The 24,430-nt window shown below is 40.5% G+C and overlaps 1 protein-coding gene across 1 annotated transcript in view; it reads left to right on the top strand.

Moving 5' to 3' along the window:
- Window positions 1-11,437: 11,437 nt before the first annotated feature.
- LOC101842025 (leukocyte immunoglobulin-like receptor subfamily B member 2) overlaps window positions 11,438-24,430 on the top strand; it is a 55,677-nt gene continuing 42,684 nt past the window's right edge. Inside the window, exons 1-4 of the mRNA XM_021235375.2 lie at window positions 11,438-11,549; window positions 11,793-11,828; window positions 12,799-13,083; window positions 14,333-14,620. Of these exons, the coding sequence (XP_021091034.2) occupies window positions 11,519-11,549; window positions 11,793-11,828; window positions 12,799-13,083; window positions 14,333-14,620 (640 nt within the window). The 5' untranslated portion in view covers window positions 11,438-11,518. The remainder of the gene's footprint in view (window positions 11,550-11,792; window positions 11,829-12,798; window positions 13,084-14,332; window positions 14,621-24,430) is intronic.

The raw sequence follows: 24,430 nt of genomic DNA, 5'->3' as shown, positions 1-24,430 counted from the left end.
GAAAAGCTGTCGTATCAATGCTGGAGAAGGGAACTTCATAGGAGGAAAGAGTCCAAAGAGCAGGCAAAGGAGTCAGAGACAATGTTGCTACTGTTGTTAGGAGTCCCACAAAAACACCAAGCTAACAAACGTAACATATGTGCAGAGCATCTAATGCAGACCCATGTGGGCCCCAAGATAGATGCTTCAGTCCCTTGATCTCCAAAGAGTACTGCTACCTCTGAATCATTCAAGTTTCTCTGAGTGGCAATATGAAGGACACAATGGAGTACTGATCTACTGCCCAAGCTCAATAGATTTCCTAGACCTCCTCACTGACACCCACATTCAGGGGGTTTTGATGGGTCCTATGTTGGATTCCCAAGCTGATGTCTGGGATTCAAGAGTTAAGCTTTGTCTGGTCAGCTGTTTCTGAGGGGTAAACCAGCCCAGTCTTAATCCCTTTGGTCATCAGTCCTCCCTCTCTGTTACTGGCTTTCTTGAGTTCAATTCAGTGTTTAGCCATAGGAGTCTGCCTCTTTTTCCATCAGCCACTTAATAAAGTTTGTGTTTCCCAGACTCTCTGACCATGGGACTGTAGGCTGGAACTCCCCAGATCTATGTCTAAAATCCATATATGAGAGAGTACATGTCTTGTTTCTCTTTTTGTGACTGTGTTACCTCACTCAGGATGGTTTCTTCTAGTGTCATCCATTTGCCTGCAAACCTCAGGATTTCATTGTTTTTTTCGGCTGAATTATACTCCATTGTGTAAATGTACCACATTTTCTCTATCCACTCTTCAGTTGAGGGTCATCTAGGTTGTTTCCAAGTTCTGGCTGTTGCAAATAATCCTGCTATGAACATAGTGGAACAGACATCCTTGTTGTATAAACGGGCATCTTTTGGATATATGCCTAAGAGTGGAGTTGCTGGGTCTTGTGGTAGGTTTATTCCCATTTTTCTGAGGAATCTCCATACTGATTTCCAAAGTGGCTGAACAAGTTGGCACTCCCACTAGCAATGGAGGAGTGTTCCCCTTTCACCACATCCTCTCCAGCATAAATTGTCATTGGTGTTTTTGATTTTAGCCATTCTGACAGGAGTGAGATGGTATTTCAGAGTTGTTTTGATTTGCATTTCCCGGATGGCTAACGATGTTGAACACTTTCTCAAGTGCCTCTCAGCCATTTTAGACTCCTCTATTGAAAATTCTCTATTTAGTTCTGCAGCCCACTTTTTAATTGGATCCTTTGGTGTTTTGGAGACATGCTTATTGAGATCTTTGGAAATTTTGGATATCAACCCTCTGTCAGATTTGGGATTAGTGAATATTTTTTCCCATTCTGTGGGCTGCCTTTTTGTCTTGCTGACTGTGTCCTTTGCCTTACAGAAGCTTCTTAGTTTCAGGAGGTCCCATTTATTAATTGTTGATCTCACTGTCTGTGCTACTGGTGTTATGTTCAGGAAGCTGCCTCCTGTACCAATTCGTTCAAGGTTACCACCCACTTTCTCTTATAAGAGTTTCCGTGTGGCTGGATTATATAGAGGTCTTTGATCCATTTGGACTTAAGTTTTGTGCATGGCGATAAACATGGATCGATCCACATTCTTCTACATGCCAGCCTCCAGTTATGCCAGCACCATATGTTGAAGATGCTTTTTTTATTCCATTGTATATTTTTAGCTTCTTTGTCAAAGATCAGATGTTCATATGTGTGTGGGTTAGTATCCGAGTTTTCAGTTCGATTCCATTGGTCTACCTGTCAATTTTTTTTGCCAATACCAAGCTGTTGTCAGGACTATAGTTCTATAATAGAGCTTGAGGTCAGGGATGGTGATGACTCTGGACCATGCGTTGTTGAACAGGATTGTTTTGGCTCTCCTGGTTCTTTTGTTTTTCCATACAAAATTGATTATTGTTCTTTCAAGGTCTGTGAAAAATTGTGCTGGGATTTTAATGGGGATTGCATTGAACCTGTAGATTGCTTTTGGCAGGATTGCCATTTTTACTACATTGATCCTACCTATCCAAGAGCATGGAAGATCTTTATGTTTTCTGAGGGCTTCTTTAATTTCTTTCTTTAAAGATTCAAAGTTCTTGTGATACAGGTCTTTCACTTGTTTAGTGAGCATTTCCCCTAGGTATTTTATGTTGTTTGTGGCAATTGTAAAGGGTGATGTTTCTCTGATTTCTTTCTCAGCCCTTTTATCATCTGTATATAGTAGGGCTACTGATTTTCTTGAGTTGATTTTGTAGCTTGCCACTTTGCTGAAGGTGTAAGAGTTCCCTGGTAGAGTTCTTTGGGTCACTGATGTAAACTATCGTATCATCTGAAAACGGTGAAAGTTTGACTTCTTCCTTCCCAATTTGTATCCCCTTGATCCCCCTTTGTTGTTGTATGGCAATGGCTAGAACTTCAAGTACCATGTTGAAAATGTATGGAGAGAGTGGACAGCCTTGTTTTGTTCCTGATTTTAGAGGAATTGCATTGAGTTTCTGTCCATTTAGTTTGATGTTGGCTGTTGGTTTACTGTATATAGCTTTTATTATGATTAAGTATGTCCCTGTTATCCTAGATCTCTCCAAGACCTTTATCATGAAAGGGTGTTGGATTTTGTCAAAAGCTTTTTCAGAATCTAGTGAGATGATCATGTGAATTTTGTTTTTCAGCTTGTTTATATGGTGGATTACATTGATGGATTTTCGTATGTTGAACTATCCCTGCAATGAAACCTACTTGATCATGGTGAATGATTGTTTCATGTGTCCTTGGATCTAATTTGCCAGTATTTTATTATTTTTGCATCAACGTTCATGAGGGATATTGGTCTGAAGTTCTCTTTCTCAGTTGTGTGTTTGTGTGGCTTGGGGATCAAGGTTATTGAAGCCTCACAGAAAGAGTTTGGCAAAGACCCTTCTGCTTCTATTGTGTGGAATTCTTTGAGAAGAATTGGTATAAGCTGTTCTTTGACTTTCCTTTAAATTTTCGAATTTTGTGGAGTACAGGTTTTCAAAGTATGACCTGATGATTCTCTGGATTTCCTCAGAGTCCGTTGTTATATCCCCCTTTTCATTTCTGCTTTTGTTAATTTGCACATTCACTCTCTGCTGTTTGGTAAGTTTTGACAAAGGTTTGTCTATCTTGTTGATTTTCTCAAAGAACCAACTCTTTGTTGCATTGATTCTTTGTATTGTTTTCCTAGTTTCTACTTTATTGATTTCAGCCCTCAATTTGATTATTTCCTGGCATCTACTTGGGGGAGTTTGCTTCTTTGTGCTCTAGAGCTTTCAGCTGTGCTGTTAATTCTCTGGTATAACTGTTCTCCTGTTTCTTCATGTGAGCACTTAGTGCTATGAACTTCCCCCGTAGCACTGTTTTCAAAGTGTCTCATAGGTTTGGGTATGTTGTGTCTTCATTCTCATTGTATTCGAGGAAGTCTTTAATTTCTTTTTTTATTTCTTTTTTTGAGTTCTGAATAATTTTATTTATTTATTTTTTTCCAGTTTAAATTTAGATAAGAAAAAAGGTTGCTTCACAAGTCAATTCCAGGTCCCTCTCCCTTTCCCTCCCCTCCTCCCATACCCTCCACCCAACACCCCCTCCCCCGTTATCCCCTCATTACCTCAGGGAGGGTGAGGCCCTCCATGGAGGTGTCCATAGTCTGTCATTTCATATAGGTCAGGGCCTAAACCCTTCCCCAAGAGTTCAGGGTGAGAGTGCACCTCACATTGTTCTATGGGAGTCCAAAGTCCGTGTGTATACTTGGGATGCGTACTGATCTGCTGCCCAAGGCTCAATAGATTCCCTAGGCCTCCTCACTGACACCAAGATTCAGGGGGTCTTGATCAGTCCCATGCTGGATTCTCAGACTGATGCCTGGGATTCAAGAGTTAACCTTTGTCTGGTCAGCTGTTTCTGCAGGATAAACCAGCCCAGTCTTAATCCCTTTGATCATCAGTCCTCCCTCTCTGTTACTGGCTTTCTTGAGTTCAGCTCAGTACTTAACCAAGGGAGTCTGCCTCTTCTTCGATCAGCCACTAAGTGAAGTTTCTTTTTCCCAGATTCTCTGGCCATAGGATTGTAGGCTGGCACTCCCCAGATCTATGTCTACAATCCATATATGAGACAGTACATGCCATGTTTCTCTTTTTGTGACTGGGTTACCTCACTCAGGATGGTTTATTCTAGTGTCATCCATTTGCCTGCGAATCTCATGATTCCATTGTTTTTTTCTGCTGAATAGTACTCCATTGTGTATATGTATCACATTTTCTCTATCCACTCTTCAGTTGAGGGACATCTAGGTTGCTTCCAAGTTCTGGCTATTACAAATAAAGCTGCTATGAACATAGTGGAACAGACATCTTTGTTGTATGAATGGGCTTCTTTTGGATATATGCCTAAGAGTGGAGTTGCTGGGTCTTGTGGTAGGTTTATTCCCATTTTTCTGAGGAATCTCCATACTGCTTTCCAAAGTGTCTGAACCAGTTGACACTCCCACCAGTAATGGAGGAGTGTCCCCCTTTCACCACATCCTCTCCAGCATAAATTGTCATTGGTGTTTTTGATTTTAGCCATTCTGACAGGAGTGAGATGATGTCTCAGAGTTGTTTTGATTTGCATTTCCCGGATGGCTAAGGATGTTGAGCACTTTTTCAAGTGCCTCTCAGCCATTTTAGACTCCTCTATTGAAAACTCTCTATTTAGTTCTGCAGCCCACTTTTTAATTGGGTCCTTCGATATTTTGGAGACTTGCTTCTTGAGTTCTTTGTAAATTTTGGATATCAACGCTCTGTCAGATGTGGGATTAGTGAATATTTTTCCCATTCTGTGGGCTGCCTTTTTGTCTTGCTGACTGTGTCCTTTGCCTTAAAGAAGCTTATCAGTTTCAGTAGGTCGCATTTATTAATTGTTGATCTCACTGTCTGTGCTACTGGTGTTATGTTCAGGAAGCTCTCTCCTGTACCAAATTGTTCAAGGGTACCACCCACTTTCTCTTCTAAGAGGTTTCTTCATGTGGGTACTTAGTGAAATGAACTTTACTCTGATCACTGCTTTCAAAGTTTTCCAAAAGTTGGGGTATGTTGTGTTTTCATTCTCATTGAATTCTAGGAAGTCTTTAATTTCCGTTTTTTTTCTTCTTTGACCCAGGGATGGTGCAATTGTGCATTGTTCAATTTTCATGAGTTTTTAGGGTTTCTGCTATTTGTGGTGTTGAACTCTAACTTTAAGTCATGTTTTTCTGATGAGATAGAGGCAGTTATCCACTTTTTTTGTATCTGTTGATTATTATGTGGCAAGGGGACTTCTTTTTGTGGTCAAGTGTATTTGGTGTTCTGGAAGTTTCTTGTACTTTCATAGGCATGCCCTTCTTTAGGTTGGGAAAGTTTTCTTCTATGATTTTCCTGAACTTGTTTTCTGCACCCTTGAGCTATGTTTCTTTTTTTTTTTCTTAGAAAGTGATTTAATGTAAAAAGTACTTGCGCACAGAGAAAAAGAAGTTTGGACATGAAATTTTCAGCATGTCTCTTTGGACATGGTACTAGAAGAGTAGGGTACTTTCAGGTTTTGGGATAAGGCTACTTCAGCTTTTTCTCTCACTATCTTCCCCATTTATCCTTTCCCCATTCAAATGAGAACAATTGTTTTTTATAAGATGTGAATTTTAAGCATAAAAAGTGCACTGTAGAATTGTTTACCTGAAATCAAGCTATTGTGTGTTCCTCAGGTCATTCTTTAAAAAACTTTTTTATTTAACTTTTTACACATGTTACTCCCACCTCCCTCTCCATCCTCTCCTCCCCCATCCCCAACCACCACTCTATCCACCCTCTGCTCCCCAGGGAGGGTAAAGACTTCCATATGGGATTTTCAATGTCTGTCATATCATTCCTGGCAGGGTCTAGGCCCTCCCCCATGTTTCCAAGTTGAAAGAGCATCTCTCCACATGGAATGGGCTCCCAGAGGCCATTTTTATGCCAGCGATAAATAATGATCTTCTATCTGAGGCCTCCTCTCTGACACCCAGGTTCAGGGGGGTCTGCATCAGTATCATGCTGGCGTCTTAGTCATCAGTCTGGGGTCCATGTGTTGCCCCTCATTTACATCAGCGGCCTTTGTGGGTTTCACCAGCAGGATCTTTATTCCTTTGCTTGTGTAAAGAGATGCCTTCCACCAGCCTGGTTCCAGAGCCACATCAGTCCCAAATGAACACACAGGAGGCTTTATTAATTATGAAGCTATTGTCCTTGCTTTTTTCTTACTGGCTAGCTCTGACTTAAGTAATTATCCCATAATTGTTAATCTAAAAATATCTCTTACCGGAGAAATTTCCGGGCTTCCTACCCCATGCTGTTACATCTTGACTGTCTGTGTTTCTCCTTCTCAGAATCCTCCTGGACTCCTAGTTGCACCTATCTTGGTTCCCTATTGGCCAACAGTGCTTTATTGACATATACACAGGACTTCCCCATCATCTCCTCTTTTCTGTCTAAACAAAAAGAAAGGTCTTTAGTTTAACATAGTCAAAATATATATAATATAACTGGTATCAAGTAAGAACACAGTTAAAATATTTGGTCTATCAATATTCAGTAAGATTTAAAGAAAATATCATCTATCCCATCCTTGTGAGTTCAAAGTCCTATATGTAGCTTATCTTTTATCATATCTAAGGAAAGCTATAATTATAACTATCTGCCTTCAACTCTATCAAAAACCACAGAAGTATATATAAACACTAGAATTGACAGAGACATCTTGCTACCTGGACAGGCACCCAAAGTTCCTCTGTAATGTTGGGGCATCCATCTTCAGCCCATAGGCCACAGTGTGTCTGGAACACTTCTCAGCAAAGCAGGAAATTTCAAACTGTCCATCTGCATCAGCAGTCTGTCAGTCATTTTTCTGTGTCCTGCAGAAAGTCTTGTAGACTCTTCCATGAATCAGGAACCCTGAAGGACTGTTTGAGTTCAGTAGTCACTTTCCTGTTCATCCTGCATGTCCAGTTTATACAGTAACAGTCAAGCAGTCTATGCAAGAGCAGTTTCTTGCCCAAATGTCTAATCTTCCCATGTTGAAAGCAAACTCCATAACGAGTTTCTTTGATGCCCATCTTTCTCTCAGACGTAATTGGTGCTGCCAGGAGCAAACAATTCTCATTGTCAAGAAAAACCCTAAACCATTTTAAATGCCATTTTCTGAAGGTCTTTGAAAGGTTTGAAGACTGTCTATCTGTCTCAAATACATCTCTATATATCTAGCAAACCTGACCTACCTAACTATAAGTTGTGAATATTATAAGTAACTCTCTATAATATGCATTTAATTGCACATTACACTTTTAAAACATCAGTAGAAGCACAATACTTAATCAAGAGGAGAAATATGCACATCACAAAATTGACCTTGAATTTTTATCAATAAATGAAAAACCATACCCATACCATAATTCCCCTTTTTACCATTAAAAAGAGATTGGTTGTGATCATTAACCAATTATAAGCAATCCTATTTAAATGAAAACAAAGATTTATAAACAAAATGGGAATTAGGATGTTGCTCATTTCAAACTGCTTCGTGCTGGAAGGGGGTGCTGTTCATACCATGGGGATCATGACAAAACTCAGAAACCTGTGTAAGTCATTATTTTCAGGGTCTGTAAGGGTGCATCATGTTAGCTGTGTTAGATGTTGAATCAATTGGGCCATTGCTTCTGGAGGGCTTGGTTCATAAAACCTCAGAAGCCTAGAGGGAATCCTCTGGTTTTCATTTTCTGTAGAAACATAAACAAAAACGTCTTTTCCAAGTAACATATCCTTATACTTAAATTTTGAAGTCAAGGAATTTTCAGAAGATGTAAGTTGAATTAATTCAGCAGCATTTATAATCAAGTGTACTTTAGCTGTTGTTCCTTCCTGAGCAAAAAAACCACAATAGCATACAGTATCCAGACTCTCTGTGTATTTTCCATCTTTACGTGGCTTATTTATTTATATTTATTACTTTATTTCTTTTACCTTTATTTATTTTTCACTGAGACAGGATTTCTCTTTGGAAATCAGCCTGCCTCTGCCTCTGGAGCAAATCCTACCGGTGTGCGCCACCACAGCTGCCTTCTATACTTATTTTTCACTTTGCCTTTCTTTTTGTCTCTCAATCTTATGTATATTTTTAAACACACTGTAAACCTTTAGAGGTTTTTTCTTCATCAAAGTCTGACTTTACTGTAAATCTTTATGTTTTTCTGGCCATGTGTCTTATCTGTTAAAACCACGGTTGTTTAAACTGCAGTTTTTCCAAGATGGCGGGCATAAGCATGATCCCAGCTCATTGTCTCAGTCTGACATCCAGCAAGAGCTGCTGGCTCAGAGATGTGGTCATTGCCACTTCCATCTGTATGTATAACCTTTCAATGTTAGCAGAGTCACTTAAAAGAATATTGCTGTTTTATTTTTTCTTTTTATGCCGAGTCAGGAAGACTCCCGTAAGCGAGTGGCGTGAATCTCGGCTTGTCGCTAGCAAAACAGAGCCCACCTGAGAAAATGCTGCTACCAAAAATCTGTGCTTCTCTCCATTCTTCTGTTTCTAAAATTTCTTTAAAGCTTTTGTCATTCTACGTGGAAATTAATCATCACACTCCTGATCACCATTATGTAAAGCGAAGCCTTCCTGCCAGTCTGGTTCCAGAGCTGCATCAGTCCCAAATAAACAGACAGGAGGCTATATTAATTATGAAGCTGTTGGGCTTGCTTGTTTCTTACTGGGTAGCTCTGACTTAAGTTATTACCCCATAATTGTTAATCTAAGTATTTCTCTTACCGGAGAAATTTCCAGGCTTCCTACCTCATGGCATTGCATCTTGATTCTCTGTGTTTCTCATTCCCAGAATCCTCCTGGACTCCTAGTCGCACCTATCTTGTTTCCCTATTAGCCAACAGTGCTTTATTGACATACACACAGGACTTCCCCCATCATTTATTCCTTTGCTTGTCACTCCTCTTTGTAACTGGGTTCCAAGAGTTCAGTGCGGTTTTTAGCTGTCGGTGTCTACTTCTACTTCTGTCAGCCACTGAATGAGGGATCTAGGATGGCATATAAGGTAGTCATCAATCTCATTGTCATGTGAGGGCATTTAAGTTAGCCTTAATGCCAGTTGATGTCAATCTTGTAGATCTCGGAAAATCTCACTTGTGCCAGACCTCTCCTTGAACCTATAATGGCTCCCTCTATTATGGTACCCCTCATCCTGCTCTCCTCTATTCTTCCCCTCACTCAACCTTTCTGCTCCTCTATGTCCTATATTTCTTCACCTTCTTCTATACCTACTATTTGCAGGTTTGACCTTTTCACGGTGCCCCATATTTACTGGATATTTTGTGTTAGGGATTAGCTGGACATGAGATTTTTCTGTGGTCTATGAGTGTATTTCCTCTAGTGAGTCCTCCACACCTGTATTTCTCTCTTCTACCTCTTGTATTCTATTGCATGTATTTACATCTATAGTTCCTGATTATTTACCCAGCTTTTGTATTTCCAGCATCCCCTCCTTCTGTGTTTTCTATATTGCTTCTATTTCAGCTTGAACTGTTTGAATTCTTTCCTACACTTTTTTGGTTGTTTTTTCTTGGCTTTCTTTTAAGGGATTTGTTTATTTCTTGAAATTTTTGGTTTGTCTTTTCCTCCATTTCCTGCATTTTTTGTGTTTTTTCTTCCATTTCTTCAATGTATTTTCTTGTTTCCTCTTTGATGCTCTCCACTATCTTCATAAATTTGATTTTAAGGTCCTTCTCTTCTACTTCATCTGTGTTGTTTAAGTCTTGCTGTTGTAGAGTCCCTAGATTCTGGTGGTGTCATATTGGCATTTCTGCTGTTGAGTATGTTCTTAAACTGCTATCTTCCCATCCCTCCTTTGATTGTGTGCAGGTAGGGTTTCTACCTCTAATCTCATCTCCAAGTGGTGTAGGTCGGCCACCTCTTTCTTGTCTGCAACTCTGGAAGGTTCGGCCTCTCCTTACCCAAGCAGAGGGCATGGGGAGTAAATACTCAAGTGGACAGTAGAGGGGGAGCCAATACTGAGGTGTGGCAAGATTCTAGGTGGTCTTCCCAGTTGTGGCGGGTCCACTACCTGCAACGAAGACTCAGGAAGTTCAAAGGGGAGATGGCAGGAGCCATGCCCTAGGAGAGCCCACACTCACCTCAAACAGAGGGCAGAGAGTGGAGGACGGTATGGGCCCAAGCCTGAGGTGTACCCCACAATTTAATTGTATTTTCCTGGTGTTTTGATGATCACTAGCTTCTTGAGTTGTTTGTATAATTTGGAAATCAACTCACTGTCAGATGAGGGGTTGGTGAAGATCTTTTCCCATTGTGTGTGCTGTTGTTTTGTCTTGTTGGCTGTGTCCTTTGCTTACTGAAGCTTCCCAGTTTCAGGAGGTCCCATTTAATAACTGTCACTACCAGTATGTGTGCTACTGGTGTTCTGTTCAGGAAGTGATCTCCTGTACCAATTCATTCAAAGGTACCTCCCACTTTCTCTTCTAAGAGGTTCAGTGTGGCTGGATTTATGTTGAGTTCTTTGGTCCATTTGGGCTTAAGTTTTGTGTAAGGCAATAGACATGGATCTATCTGCAGTCTTCTACATGCCAGTATCCAGTTATTTCAACACCTTTTTTAGAAGACTCTTTCTTTTTTCCATTGTATAACTTTAGTTTCTTTGTAAAAAATCAAGTGTTTGTAGGTGTGTGTGTGTGTTAATATCAATGTTTTTAATTCAATTCTATTAGCCTTCATGTCTATTTTTGTGCCGATATCAAGCCGTTTTCAGGAATATAGCTCTATAGTAGACCTTGATGTCTCTGGAAGTTTCTTTAATACACAGGGTTGTTTCGGTTATCCTTTTTTTATTTTTCCATATAAAGTTGAGTATTTTTCTTTCAAGGTCTGTGAAGAATTATGCTGGGATTTTGATGGGCATTGTGTTGAATGTGTAATTGCTTTTGGTAAGTTTGACAGTTTTATTATGTTGATTGTATGCATGAGAATGGGAGATCTTTCCATTTTCTGGTATCTTCTTTAAATTCTTTCTTTAATGAGTCAAAGTTCTTGTTATGCAGTTCTTTCACTTGTTTGGTTAGAGATAGCTAAAGATATTTTATGTTGTTTGTGCCTATTGTAAAGGATGAGGTTTCTCTGATTTCTTTCTCAGCCTATTACCTTCCTTTCCTAATAAACTTCTATGTGGCTTTGTTGTATTTGTGATTCAGGGAACAGCATCCCCCTACCTCTTTACATAATGTCATTGAGAATTTAAAGCCAGAATAGTAACTACATAGAGGAACCATTGCCCAGCCTAGAGCTGGGGGTTAGAAGGAGTCAGAACAGGTCTTGTGCAAGAACAATCCTCTTCCTCTTTTGTGTTGGATGTCACCATACCCTCCCTTGGCCTTCTCATTCTCTTGGGTGTGTCCCACTGTGTGAACTGTGTCATCAGTCCTGTGTGTTGTTTATGTGGAGATCTGGCAAGAGGCACTGCCATGGGACTTGGAGCTGCTCTTCTTGGATTTGGTAAGTGAGACAGGGGTCATTATATTTTAGCCAGAGTGGTAAGGAATACAGCATTCCAGATTTGTAACCTGGGTTCCTTTCACAGATCTCTTAATCTATGAAGACCTGGCGTAGTGGCCACAGAGGAGTCTTTCCTGGCCTCAGCCTGCCCATCTGGCCATGGTCTTCTGATCTGAGTTCTGGGTCGGGATCTGTGTATAACAGGACAGACTTCTCTTATCTGACTCTTTGCTCTATTTTCAGTGTTTTTAATGGACCAGAGCATCTGGGCACAGTATGGTGAGTCTGTTGTCTGCTTTATCCAAGGAAAACTGAGTTTGACTGGGAGTAGCATGGGAGGAACTCATGAAATCTTTAGCAGATACCGAGACTGGATTTTCGTTGGCAGCTACTGGCACACTTAATGATTACTCCTTGGTACTGCAGCCATCTAACATGTGGAGGTTGTAATCAAATGCTAGTAATGCCCACTTGATATCTGCCTCTGGCCTTGAGGAGGGGCTAACTGCACACACAAGCTCCCTCCTGAGGATACAGACACTTGGTGTCTAATTTGTTTTCTTTTTCTCCCATTAGTTCTCTCATTGGTTGTGTCTGACTCTCTTACTGAGATCTGTTATTGGGAAGACACACGGTCTGTGAGACAGAGGTGAACAAATGCTGTATAAATTGTGTAAATTGCCTACCGCACATATGGGATTCATTTATTTTTGGCAGCTCCCTGGGTTTGTGTGATGTTGGAGATGGAACAGTGGTTGTGTTTTCATGGAAGCAAGAGACAAAGTCAGATATAGGATAGTGATTTAATGCTGTTTCCTGTTGACTGGGCCAAGGAAGTGGAAAGTTTTGGTGATAGGAGTGGCAACCCACAGGGTACTTTCCGGGGCTGGCAGGAGACAATGAGTGGAGGCAGTTGATAGCACTAAGGTTATGAGAGTTACTCTTACATTGTCGTGAACAGTAACCATGTTCAGGTCTCTGGGACTATGCCAGAAACTCAATTCTGAAACTGAGGAGACTTTACTTTGGAGGTGAGCTGATTAGTTGTCTTTCAACATGACACAAGGCAGAGTGATCTGGGGAGAAGGGACATCAACTGACGAAATGCCACCACCATGTTGGCCAATGATCATGTCTTTGGGGGCAATTTCTCGATTAGTAATTGTTGTGGGAGTTACTCTATGACTCCTTGGGAACCAGTCTCTCCTGACATCAGTTGACTACTGCTTTTTTCCCTATGTCTCTCCAGGACCCCCACCCCAGCCTTACATCTGGGCAGTTCCAGGACCTGTGATTCCCACAGGCAGTGGTATGAGCATCTTCTGCAGGACCCCTCCAGGGGTGACCCGAGTATGTCTCTCTAGTAGTGTATTCAATGGAAAATGCTTGGATAGTACCCCAGAGGGATCTCAGGAGGTGTTTGAATTCAGTCTGCAGAGGATGACACATGAGAATGTGGGAGTTTACTACTGTGAATACAGAAAGGGAGGTCAATGGTCACAAAAGAGTGATCAGCTGGAGCTGGTGGTGACAGGTGAGCATCTGCGCAAGAACACTGTTCTTCAGCATCACTCTGTGATGCCTACCTCACTGAACCACATATGTCCCATTACAAGCCCTGCCCTGTGTATCTCTTCCTATGTATTGATCTCTTCCCTCTCCTTTCCCTTTCTCCTCTCCCCCCTTTCCTCTCTCTCCCTTCCTCTCTCTCCTCTCCTTTCAGCTCCATTATGTTCCTTTTCTCTTGTCTCTCTTTTTTCTCCCATTTTCCTTTCATCTTCAATTTCCATTTTTATTGACAGTTTTCTTTGATACATATTCTCACATTTCACATACTGGCCTTCAACTAGCCATGCAGCCAAATATAATCTTGAATTTATGATCCCTATGCTTTTACTCTTCCAGTACTAGTGTTATTGATTTGGACAAGGATACCATTCGTGTGGCGATGAACATAGAACACAGGAAACTGTGTGTATTGGGCAAGAACTGCATCAACTAATATTCAACACCAGACTCTGTTTGTGTTGTGACCCTCCCTCTGTGCTGACCATGGAAAAATATTAGAAACATGTTTTGGGATCTGTATAGATTAGCAATAGATGAGTTACCTTTTGTCTTCATCTTTTCTTCTCTATGATCAGACTCAGTGAATTGTAGGCTTATTTCTAATCAGGCTAAAAACAACAGGATTGTACTGTCCAGGTTTTTGTCAACTTGACACAAGATAGAGTCATCAGATAGGAATGAGTCTCAGTTTAGGGAAGGCCTTCATGAGATCCAGCTGAAAGGCATTTTTTTCAAGTTTTGATTAACTGGAGAGGGTCCAGACCATGGTGGGCTATGTTATCCTTGGGCTGGCAGTCCTCAGTTGTATAAGAAAGCAGACTGAGCAAGCCAGTGGAAGCAAGCCACTTAGCTGCTCCCCTACGTGGCCTCTGCATCTGCTCATGCCTCTAGGATCCTACCATATTTGAGTTCCTGTCCTGACTTCTTCAGTGATGAAAGTCAATGTTAAAGTGTAAGTGTATGAACGTTTCATCTCCCGCTTCTTTTTTTGGTCATGGTTTCATCACTGCAATAGAGGCCTTAACTAAGACAAGGGACTTTTGTAGTTTTGTTGACATAGGGTCTCACCATGTAGTTCTGTATGGCCTTAAAACCTGGATACAGAGCAGGTTGTTTTCAAACTCACACAGATCCATCTGCCTCTCTATCCTGAGTGCTAGAATTAAGGGCATTTGTCACCATGACCAAGTAATAGCAGGGTCTTTTACTTTCAGGTGTTTACCAGGAGAAGCCATCCCTTACTGTGGATTCAATACCTCAGGGATTCCCAGAAAGAAATGTGACTCTCCTCTGTCACACACATTCTCCATTTAACATCTTCATCCTCTGCAGAGGTGGAAATGCCTCCTTCCCCCAGAACTGTTCACGTCAGTCCCACAGCACATTCCTCATCTCCCCTGTGAGCCCAGGGCACAGCAGGACCTACAGATGCTTTGCTTCTCCTGAACACAGTCCCTCCTTGTGGTCACTGCCTAGTGATCCCCTGAAGTTGTCAATCCCTGGTAAGTATGTCTGGTTCTCGTTCCTTATCTCTGTGCTTAGAGAGGCCTCAAGGGATGCCGTGTGGAATATGTCAATTCCACTGCTATTCTCCTGTGTGCTGCATCCTGCACACAGCACTGTTGTTATGACTGTAATTTCTCCATTTACATTATGGGGTCTGAATATTATGTGTCAATTTTATTATTTTTCGATTAGATACAGGTGTATTTGTCTGGAGAATAGAAGTACTCACCTATCCATAATGGGAACCATTCTGAAAGGTGGTGTACCACTTGACTGATGACTGTTATCCACCAGTGTTCTTTTCTTAGTTGTGTGTGTGAGAAGTACATCACTAGCTGATGGCAATGGAAAAATTGAAAGAATATCTGCTACTTTATCCATTGATAATGATTTTTTAGGTCTCGTGACCTCATCATGGTTTTTCTTTGCCTTTTGGATTATGATATGTCATTTCTACCCTGCCTTTTACTGTCCCTAAGCCCTCCCATGTAACTCTCCTTGTTGTTTTTCAAATCCATGGCTTCATTACAAATTTACTGCTGTTACATGCATATATGTATATGCATATACATATCCAATTTAATTTACCTGCTTAATCTGCATAATGTTATTGCATGTTTTCAGAGCTGACCATTTGATATTGGATAACCAGTTGGTATTGTCTGCTCTGGGGAAGACTATTTCTTCCAGACTCAGGGGGACATTTTTAGTTCTCTGTAGTCACTTATGTTGGGTTGAGGGCTCATTGGATTTCTCACATCTACTTTGACATGCCTGTTTTGTTGTCCTTGTCCAGCTCATGTTTAGGCTGTCATGTTGCTGAGACTTTATGGGTGTTGGTTCTGATGTTTGTAGGAGACACAGTCTCACAACAAATTCCTGGATCCTTTGGGTCCTACAATATTTCCTCCTCCTCTTCCACAATGTAGGAGTTGTTTTGTATATGTGTGCACTGCAGCTGAGCTCTGCAACTCCGCATTTCGGTTTGTTGTGTCTGTAGAGGTATATGTAATGTAATGTGCAATGGTCTTTGTCTGCTGCGTGATGAAGTTTCCTTGATGAGGGATGAGAGCTACACTTTCTTGTCCCACCACCTTTTGCACTCAGTGTCTCCTCTGAACAACCATCAGTCCATCGGTCCAGTGGAGAACGTAGGAAACATTGACAGAAGAGAACTCAGGAACAGCAGTGCCAGATTTCTTTATGGAGGAGACTTATTTCTTTATATCTTAGAACCTCTGGTCATTTGGGATGTCTTGGGGTTTTGAGAGATTGCATATGTTTCAGGTATGGAGAACAAAGTGGGCAGGGCCATGGAAGTTCACCTTGGAAACATCCTTGAGATAGAAAGCTTGGGATAGAAATCATCAAGTGTACACAGGTTAAAGATGGAAAGATGGACATGAGGATGCAGGAGGAAGAAATCCCACATAGAATAGAGATGGGGATGCCCAACGGTGAGTTTTTATGTGAGCAGGTGGCATACAGGAGTGCAGTTGGGCTTGCACATATCTAGGCATCTACTTCTATGTAACATTTCTTGATGGATTTTAATTTTACTTCTGTAGCAAAAAAATCATCTATGATTGTTTCTTGCATCCGTTTGATTGGAAAATCTTTTCCCAACCTTTAACTCTGAGGTAATGACTGTCTTTGATGCTGAGTTGTGTTTCTTGTATGCAGCAGAAGGATGGGTTCTGTATTTGAATCCATCCTGTTATCCTGTGTCTTTTTATGGGTGAGTTAAGACCTTTAATATTGAGGTATATTAATGATGATTGATTGCTCATTCTTGTTTGTTTTGGAATAGTTGTTGTTGGTGGAATTACATGTGGATTTCCACCCCTTGTTTCCTTTGCTGTTGGCAAAGTGGGATTATCTATTGCCTATGTTTTTCTGTTTTTTGTAGTTAATTTCCTTGTGTTGGAGTTTTCCTTCCAGAACTTTCTGTAGGGCTGGGTTAGTGGATGAGTATTGTTTGAATCTGGTTTTGTCATGGAATATCTTGTTTTCTCCATGTATAGTGATTTAAAATTTTGCTGGGTATAGCAGTCTTAGCTGGTATCGCTGATCTCTTATTGTTGGCAGAATATTTATGAGGACCTTCTGGCTTTCAGGGTTTCCATGGAGCATTGAGTTGTAGTTCTGATAGGTTTGCCTTTTTACATTATTTGACCTTTTTCCTTAGCTGCTTCTAATATTCTTTCTTTATTTTGCATATTTTTGGTCTTGCTATTATGTGGTGAGGGGAATTTTTTGTGGCCCACTCTATTTGGTGTTCTGTAAGCTTCTTGTACCTTTATTGTCATGTCTTTCTTTATGTTGGGAAAGTTTTCTTCTATGTTTTTGTTGAATATATTTTCTACCCCCTTGAGGTGGTTTCCTTCTCCTTCTTCTATACCTGTTATTCTTAGGTTTGATCTTGTCATGGTGTCCTGTATTTCCTGGGCATTTTGTGTTAGGGATTTGTTGGACTTAAGATTTTCTTTGGTCGATGAATCTATTTCTCCTATTGCATTTTCGATACCTGAGATTCTTTCTTCCATCTCTTGTATTCTGTTGGTTATGCTTGCATCTGAAGTACCTGACCATTTGTCCAGCTTTTCTATTTCCATCCTTCTTTCAGACTGTAGTTTTCATCTCTATTTCAGTTTTCAACCCTTGCACTGTTTGAATTGCTTCTTGCAATTTTTGCTTTGTCTTTTCCTCCATTTGTTGCATTTTTTGACTTTTCGTTTGTTTTTCCTTCCATTTCTTGCATTCATTTGTTTGCTTTTTCTTCCATTTCTTGCATTATTTTTGGTTTGTTTTTTTTCCTCCCATTTCTTCAGAGTTTTTCCCATATCCCCTTTGAAGGCCTCTATCATTTTCATGAAGTTGTTTTTATGGTCATTCTCTCCTTTTTCATTTGCATTGGAATGTTGTAGTCTTGCTGGTGTGGAGTCTCTAGAATCTGGTGGTATCATATCTGTTCTTCTGTTGCTGAGTGTGTTTTTGTATTGTCTTCTTCCCATCTCTTCTTCCAGTGGGTGCAGAAAAAGCCTCTTCCTGTTCTGGTGGTTAGGGGACCAGTGTCCTTTTTTTAGTGGGTGCAAACAAGTCCAATTATGTTGCAGTTCTCCTCTTCCTGGTCTTAGTCTTGGCTCAGTTGTTGGAGAAGAAGACCAAGAATCTGGGTGCCGAGGTTCCCACTGGGAGGGGAGACTCAGTAGCCGTCTTTAGGCAATGACATGTTGACCCAGAAACAGGGCCCGACTTGCCTGGTCCTGTGGGTGGAGAAGAAGACCAGGATACTGGGGTACATAGGCTCCCGCCAGGAAGGGAGGCTCAGTGTGGTCCCCAGGCAGTCCCCATGCACTGTTAAACCTATTATTCTTTTTAAATATTTTTATTTTTAAATTTAAATTATAAACCACTTTGCTTCACATGTCAATTCCGGGTCCCTCTCCATTTCCCTCCTCTCCTCTCGTGCCCTCCCACCAACCCCTCCAATATCCTCTTATTTCCCCAGGGAGGGTGAGGCCCTCCATGAGGGTGTCCATAGTCTGTCATTTCATCCAGGACAGGGCCTAGATCCTCTCCCAAGAGTCCAGGGTGAGAGTGAATATCACATTGTTGGATGGGAGTCCAAAGTCCATTTGTATACCTGGGATAAATAATGATCTACTACCCAAGGATCAATATATTATGTAGGCCTCATCACTGACACCCACATTCAGGGGGTCTTGATCAGTCCCATGCTGGATTCCCAGGCATTAGTCTGGGATTCAAGAGCTAACCCTTGTCAGGTCAGCTGTTTCTGGGGGTTAAACCAGCCCAGTCTTAATCCCTTTGGTCATCAGTCCTCCCTCTCTGTTACTGGCTTTCTTGAGTTCAGCTCAGTGCTTAGCCATGGGAGTCTGCTTCTTCTTCCATCAGCCATTGAATGAAGGTTCTGTTTCTCAGACTCTCTGGCCATGGGACTGTAGGCTGGCACTCCCCAGATCTATGTCTAAAATCCATATATGAGAGAGTACATGCCATGTTTCTCTTTTTGTGACTGGGTTACCTCACTCAGTATGGTGCCTGCAAATTTCAGGATTCCATTGTTTTTTCTGCTGAATAGTACTCCATTGTGTAAATGTACCACATTTTCCCTATCCACTCTTTGGTTGAGGGGAATCTAGGTTGCTTCCAACTTCCGGCTATTACAAATAATGCTGCTATGAACATAGTGGAACAGACATCCTTGTTGTATGAATGGGCATCTTAGGCAACTCCCTAAGAGTGGAGTTGCTGAGTCTTTTGGTAGGTTTATTCCCATTTTTCTGAGGAATCACCATACTGATTTCCAAAGTGGCTATACAAGTTGGCATTCCCACCAGCAGTGGAGGAGTATTCCCTTTACCCCCATCCTCTCCAGCATAAATTGTTGTTGGTGTTTTTTATTTTAGCCATTCTGACAGGAGATGTTCTTGCCGGACCAGCTTGTCCCCTGGTCTCCTTGGTGGAAGAGAAGACCTGGGATCTGGCATATTTGGCTCCAGCTGGGATGGGCAGCTCTGTGCAGTTCCCAGGCAATCCCCAGGCACTCTATACCTATTATTCTTAAGGTTGGTCTTTTCGTGGTCTCCCATATTTCCTGGATATTTTGTGTTTGACTTAAGATTTTCTTTGGTTGAAGAACCTATTCCTCCTAGTGTATCTTCAACACCTGAGATTTTCTTTTCCATCTCGTGTATTCCATTGGTTATGCTTGCATCTGTAGTACTTGACTCTTGGCCCAGCTTTTCTATTTCCAGCATTACTTCAGATTGTGTTTAAAATTAACATGTTCTCATTTATTTTACATACTGATCACAATTTCCCCTACCTCCTCTGATCTTGTCTCCCCCTCTCTCCACCCAGTCCTCCTCCATCTCCATTCAGAAAGGAGCAGGCATTCCATGGCCTTGAACAAAGCATGGCACATCAAGATGAGGGAAGACAAGAACCTCCCCCTGTCCCTCCCCCATCACTGTCTATATCTTATAAGAGAAGTTAAAGTCAATTCATTATTTGGTATAAATTCTGTGATGTCAATATGTAAAACAACAGTTTCTGCATATTGTGTATCAGTAATTTTGTTGAGAGGTTCTTTATGATCTATTAATGCCATGAAAATAGCACATAATTTTGACTTTTTAAAAGAATTATAAGTACTTAGACCTGCTTTACTTAAATTTTCTGATTCGCTTTTCCTAATTTATTTACATCATATAGAATATAGGGGCTGCAGTTAGTGGTATTTCCCTTACAGTGCAAGGAAGGATCTAGTTAGTTCTCTTTGTAAGCTTAATTCTCTTGCTTTGGGATAATTGTTGTTAGCCTCCCCCCAAAATTGCTACAAGTTTTTTTTTGCCAGTGTTCACTGTCTACCTATAATTTTTCAATTTTATCATTAGTAAAAGGTACTGTAATTTCTGCTGGATCTATTCTTTGTAATTGACAAAGCCTCAATTTCCCTTTTAGAATCATTTTTAAATTTTTACTTGATTTATGTGGCAAAAGATCCAATCTATGACATTATCTTCCCTCTGCATTCAAATTCCAGCAGAGGAATGACTAGAGGATAATATTACTAGAATGCAGCTAAGCTTTGGGCCCACATGATCCACATGTGCAATTTGTAATTTTTCTTCCACTAAAGCCTATTCTCTCTCAGCTTCAACTGTTAATTCTCTGGGACTATTTAAGTCCTTGTCACCATCATACATTTTGTTTAAATGAATCAGTTCATCAGGTTTTATCCCAATAATGTGTCATATATGGCAAATGCTTCCTAGCAATGTTTAAAAATCATTAATAGCCTGCAATAAATCTTTCTTAATCTGAACCTTTTAGGGTCTAATTTTTTGCAAACATATTTTATAACCTAAATAATTAATAGGATCTCATCTTTTTATTTTTTCAGGAGCAATTTGTAATCCCCAACAAGGCAATGTTTTTTTTTACTTCTTTCAACATTCTTTCTAAATTATCTACGTTTGAATCAGATAATAAAATGTCATCCATGTAATGGTAAACTATAGATTCAGGAAATTACTTATGTATTATTTCCAATGGCTGCTTTACAAAATATTGGCACAGGGTGAGGCTATTTAACATTCCCTGTGGGAGATCTCTCCTCAAGCCTATCATGGCTCCCTCTATTATGGTATGTCTCATCCTGCTCTCCTCTATTCTTCTCCTGACTCCATCTTTCTGCTCCTCAAGTCCTCCTCTCCCCTCCTCTTCTTTCCCTCTCTTTCTCTCAGCTCCTTCTCCCCTCCCCCATGCTTCCAATCCACTCAGGAGATCCTTTCCCATTCCCCTTCACTGGGGCACAATGCATATCTCTCTTAGGGTCCTCCCTGTTTCCAAGAATCTCTGTCAGTGGAACTGTAGGCTGGCAATCCCCTGCTCCATGTTTAAATTCCATATATGAGTGAGCACATATCATGTTTTTCTTTTTGCGACTGGTTTACCTCACTCAGGATGGTTTCTTATAGTGCCATTCATTTGCCTGCAAATTTCAAGATTCCATTTTTTTTCTGCTGAGTAAATTGTGTAAATGTACCACATTTTTTCTATTCACTCTTCAGTTGACGGGCATCTAGATTGCTTCCAGGTTCTGGCTATTACAAATAATACTGCTATGAACATAGTTGAACAGATGTCCTTAATGTATGAATGTCCATTTTTTGGGTATATGCCTAGGAGTGGAATTGCTGGATCTTGAGGTAGTCTGATTCCCATTTTCCTGAGGAATCTCCATACTGATTTTCAAAGTGGCTGTACAAGTTGGCACTCCCACCAGCAGTGAAGGAGTGTCCCCCTTTCTCCACATCCTCACCAGAATAAACAGTCATTGGTGTTTTGATTTTAGCCATTCTGACAGGAGTGAGATGGTATCTCATAGTTGTTTTGATTTGCATTTCCCTAATGGCTAAGGATGTTGAGCACTTTCTCAAGTGCCTCTCAGCCATTTTAGTCTCCTCTATTGAGAATTTTCTATTTAGTTCTATACCCCACTTTTTAATGAATTATTCGGTGTTTTGGAGACTTGCTTCTTGAGTGCTTTGTAAATTTTGACGATCAGCCCTCTGTCAGATGTGGGGTTAGTGAATATCTTTTCCCATTTTGTGTGCTGTCATTTATTGTTGACTGTGTCCTTTGCCTTATAGAAGCTTTTCAGTTTCAATCTCAGTGTCTGTGCTACTGGTATTATGTTCAGGAAGTGGTCTCCAGTACCAATTCCATCAAGGGTACTTCCCACTTCTCAGTGTGGCTGGATTTATTTATGTTGACGTCTTTGATACATTTGGACTTATGTTTTGTGCATGGTGATAGATATGGATCTATCAGTATTCTTCTACATGCCAGCATCTAGTTATGCCAGCACCATTTGTGGAAGATACTTTCTTTTTTTCCAGTGTACAATTTTAACTTTTGTCAAAATCAAGTGTTCATAGGTTTATGGATTAATACAAGAGTCTTTGATTGGATTCCATTGATCCACCTGTCTGTTTTTATGCCAATACCAAGGTTTTTCATTACTATAGCTGTATAGTAGAGTTTGAAGTCAGGGACGGTGATGCCTCCAGAATTCTCTTTATTGTACAGGGTTGTTTTGGCTATCCTGACTTTTTTGTTTTTCCATATGAAGTTGAGGATTGTTCTTTCAAGTGGACACTCAATTTTAATAAAAATGCCAAATATACATGTGAAAATAAGAAAGCATCTTCAACAAACAGTCCTGGTATAACTGGATGTCTCCAAGTATAAGAATGCAAAATAGATCCATATTTATTGCACTGAACAAAACGGAAGTTCAAGTGAATCAAAGACCTCAACATAAACCCCAATACACTGAGCCTGATAGAAGTGAAAGTGAAGAATAGCCTTGAAGTCATTCAGGAGATGACTTCCTGAACAGAACACTTACAACACAGGTGCTATGATCAACAACTTATAAATGCACACATGAATCTTCCTGGTGAGGGGAAATAAAATGGATTTTGTGGGTGGATGCAGGCAGCTGGGAGGGAATAAGAGCAGAAGGGACTGATCATTCATCATCAGAGAGACTTCCTTCAGCAGAACATGGGAACAGTTGTAGAGACCCACAGTCAGACATTATGCTGAAAGAGACTTTAAACTGAAGGCCTCCATTGTGTCCTTCATATTGGAGCTCAGAGAACCCTGAAGAAGAGGGGAAGTAAAGATTTATGATTTGGAGGGAATGGAGGACATCAGGAGTATATGACCTCTCTTTCAACTAAGCAGGGTTTGTAAAGTGTACTCTTCCTGACAGCCACCTGAGTCCCGCAGCTGTCTTAGTCCCCAAATAACACACAAGACCCTATATTAATTATAAAGCTGTTGGCCAATGTCCAGGGCTTCTCATTGGCTAGTACTGTCTTAAGTATTAACCCATGATTACTAATATATATTTTTATATGGACTTATCTTTCTGAGGATACCATCCTGATGCATCCTCTCTTCCTGGGAATCACATGGTGACTCTTCACTCTTGACTACATTTCCCACAATCCTCCTTGACTCCTAGTCCCACCTATTTTGCTTACCTATTGGCCAACAGTGCTTTATTCATCAACCAGTAAGAGAGACATATTTACAGATGACATCTCCCATCAAGGGTTCTTTGGAGCTCAAGACTGAAGCATCAATCTTGGGTCCACGTGAGTCTGCATCAGGTCCTCTGCATATGTTATGTTTGTTAGCTTGGTGATTTTGTGGCATTCCTAATAATAGTAGCAGGTTTCTCTCTGACTGTTTTGCCTGCTCTTGGGAGTCTTTCCTCCTATGGCATTGCATTATCAAGCCTTGATATGGTAACTTTTGGCTTGTATTATTTTATCTTGTTTTATCATGTTTGGCTGTTAACTCTTGTGGGCCTCTGAGCCATCTCTCCAGCCCTTCCTCCCTTTTTCTTTTGGTGTTTGGTAAAGTGGGATATCCTTGTGAGCGTAGTTATTTGTGTTGGTTGAAGTTTTCCTTCCAGTAATTTCTGTAAGGCTGGATTTTTGGATATGTATTGTTTAAATCTGGCTTTGTTGTGGAATATTTTGTTTTCTCCATCTATGGTAATTGAAAGCTTTGCTGGATATAGTAGTCTGAGCTGGAATCCTTTTTCCCTTAGTGTTTGTAGGACATCTGTCCAGGATCTTCTGGCTTTCATATTTCAATTGAGAAGTCAGGTGTAATTCGGATAGGTCTGCCTTTATATGTTACTTGACCTTTTTCTTTAGCTGCTCTTAATATTTTCTCTTTATTCTGTAGGCTTGATATTATGTGGTGAGGGGACTTATTTTTATGTTATAGACTATTTGGTGTTCTGTAAGATTCTTGTATTTTAATAGGCATATCCTTCTTTAGGTTAGAGATGTTTTCTTCTATGATTTTATTGAACATGTTTTCTGTACCTTTGAGCTGTATTTCTTCACCTTCTTCTATACCTATTATTTTCAAGTTTGGCTTCTTCACAGTGTCCCATATTTCCTGGATATGTTGTGTTAAGGTTTTGTTGGACTTAAATTTTCTTTTGTTGATGATTTTATATCCTCCAATGAGTCTTCAACACCTGATATTCTCTCTTCCATCTTTTGTATTCTATTGGTGAAACTTGTATCTGTTGTTCCTGATCATTTACCCAGCTTTTCTATTTACAGCATCCCCTCATTCTGTGTTTTCTTTATAGTTTCTATTTCAGCTTTCAAGCCTTCAACTGTTTGAGTTGTTTCCTTCATTTGTTTGGTTGTTTTGTCTTGGCTCTCTTTAGATTC

The sequence above is a fragment of the Mesocricetus auratus genome, unplaced genomic scaffold (assembly GCF_017639785.1).
Source record: "Mesocricetus auratus isolate SY011 unplaced genomic scaffold, BCM_Maur_2.0 Super-Scaffold_100037, whole genome shotgun sequence".
NCBI classification, from domain to species: Eukaryota; Metazoa; Chordata; class Mammalia; order Rodentia; family Cricetidae; genus Mesocricetus; species Mesocricetus auratus.
This window is presented reverse-complemented; position numbering and strand designations above follow the sequence as displayed.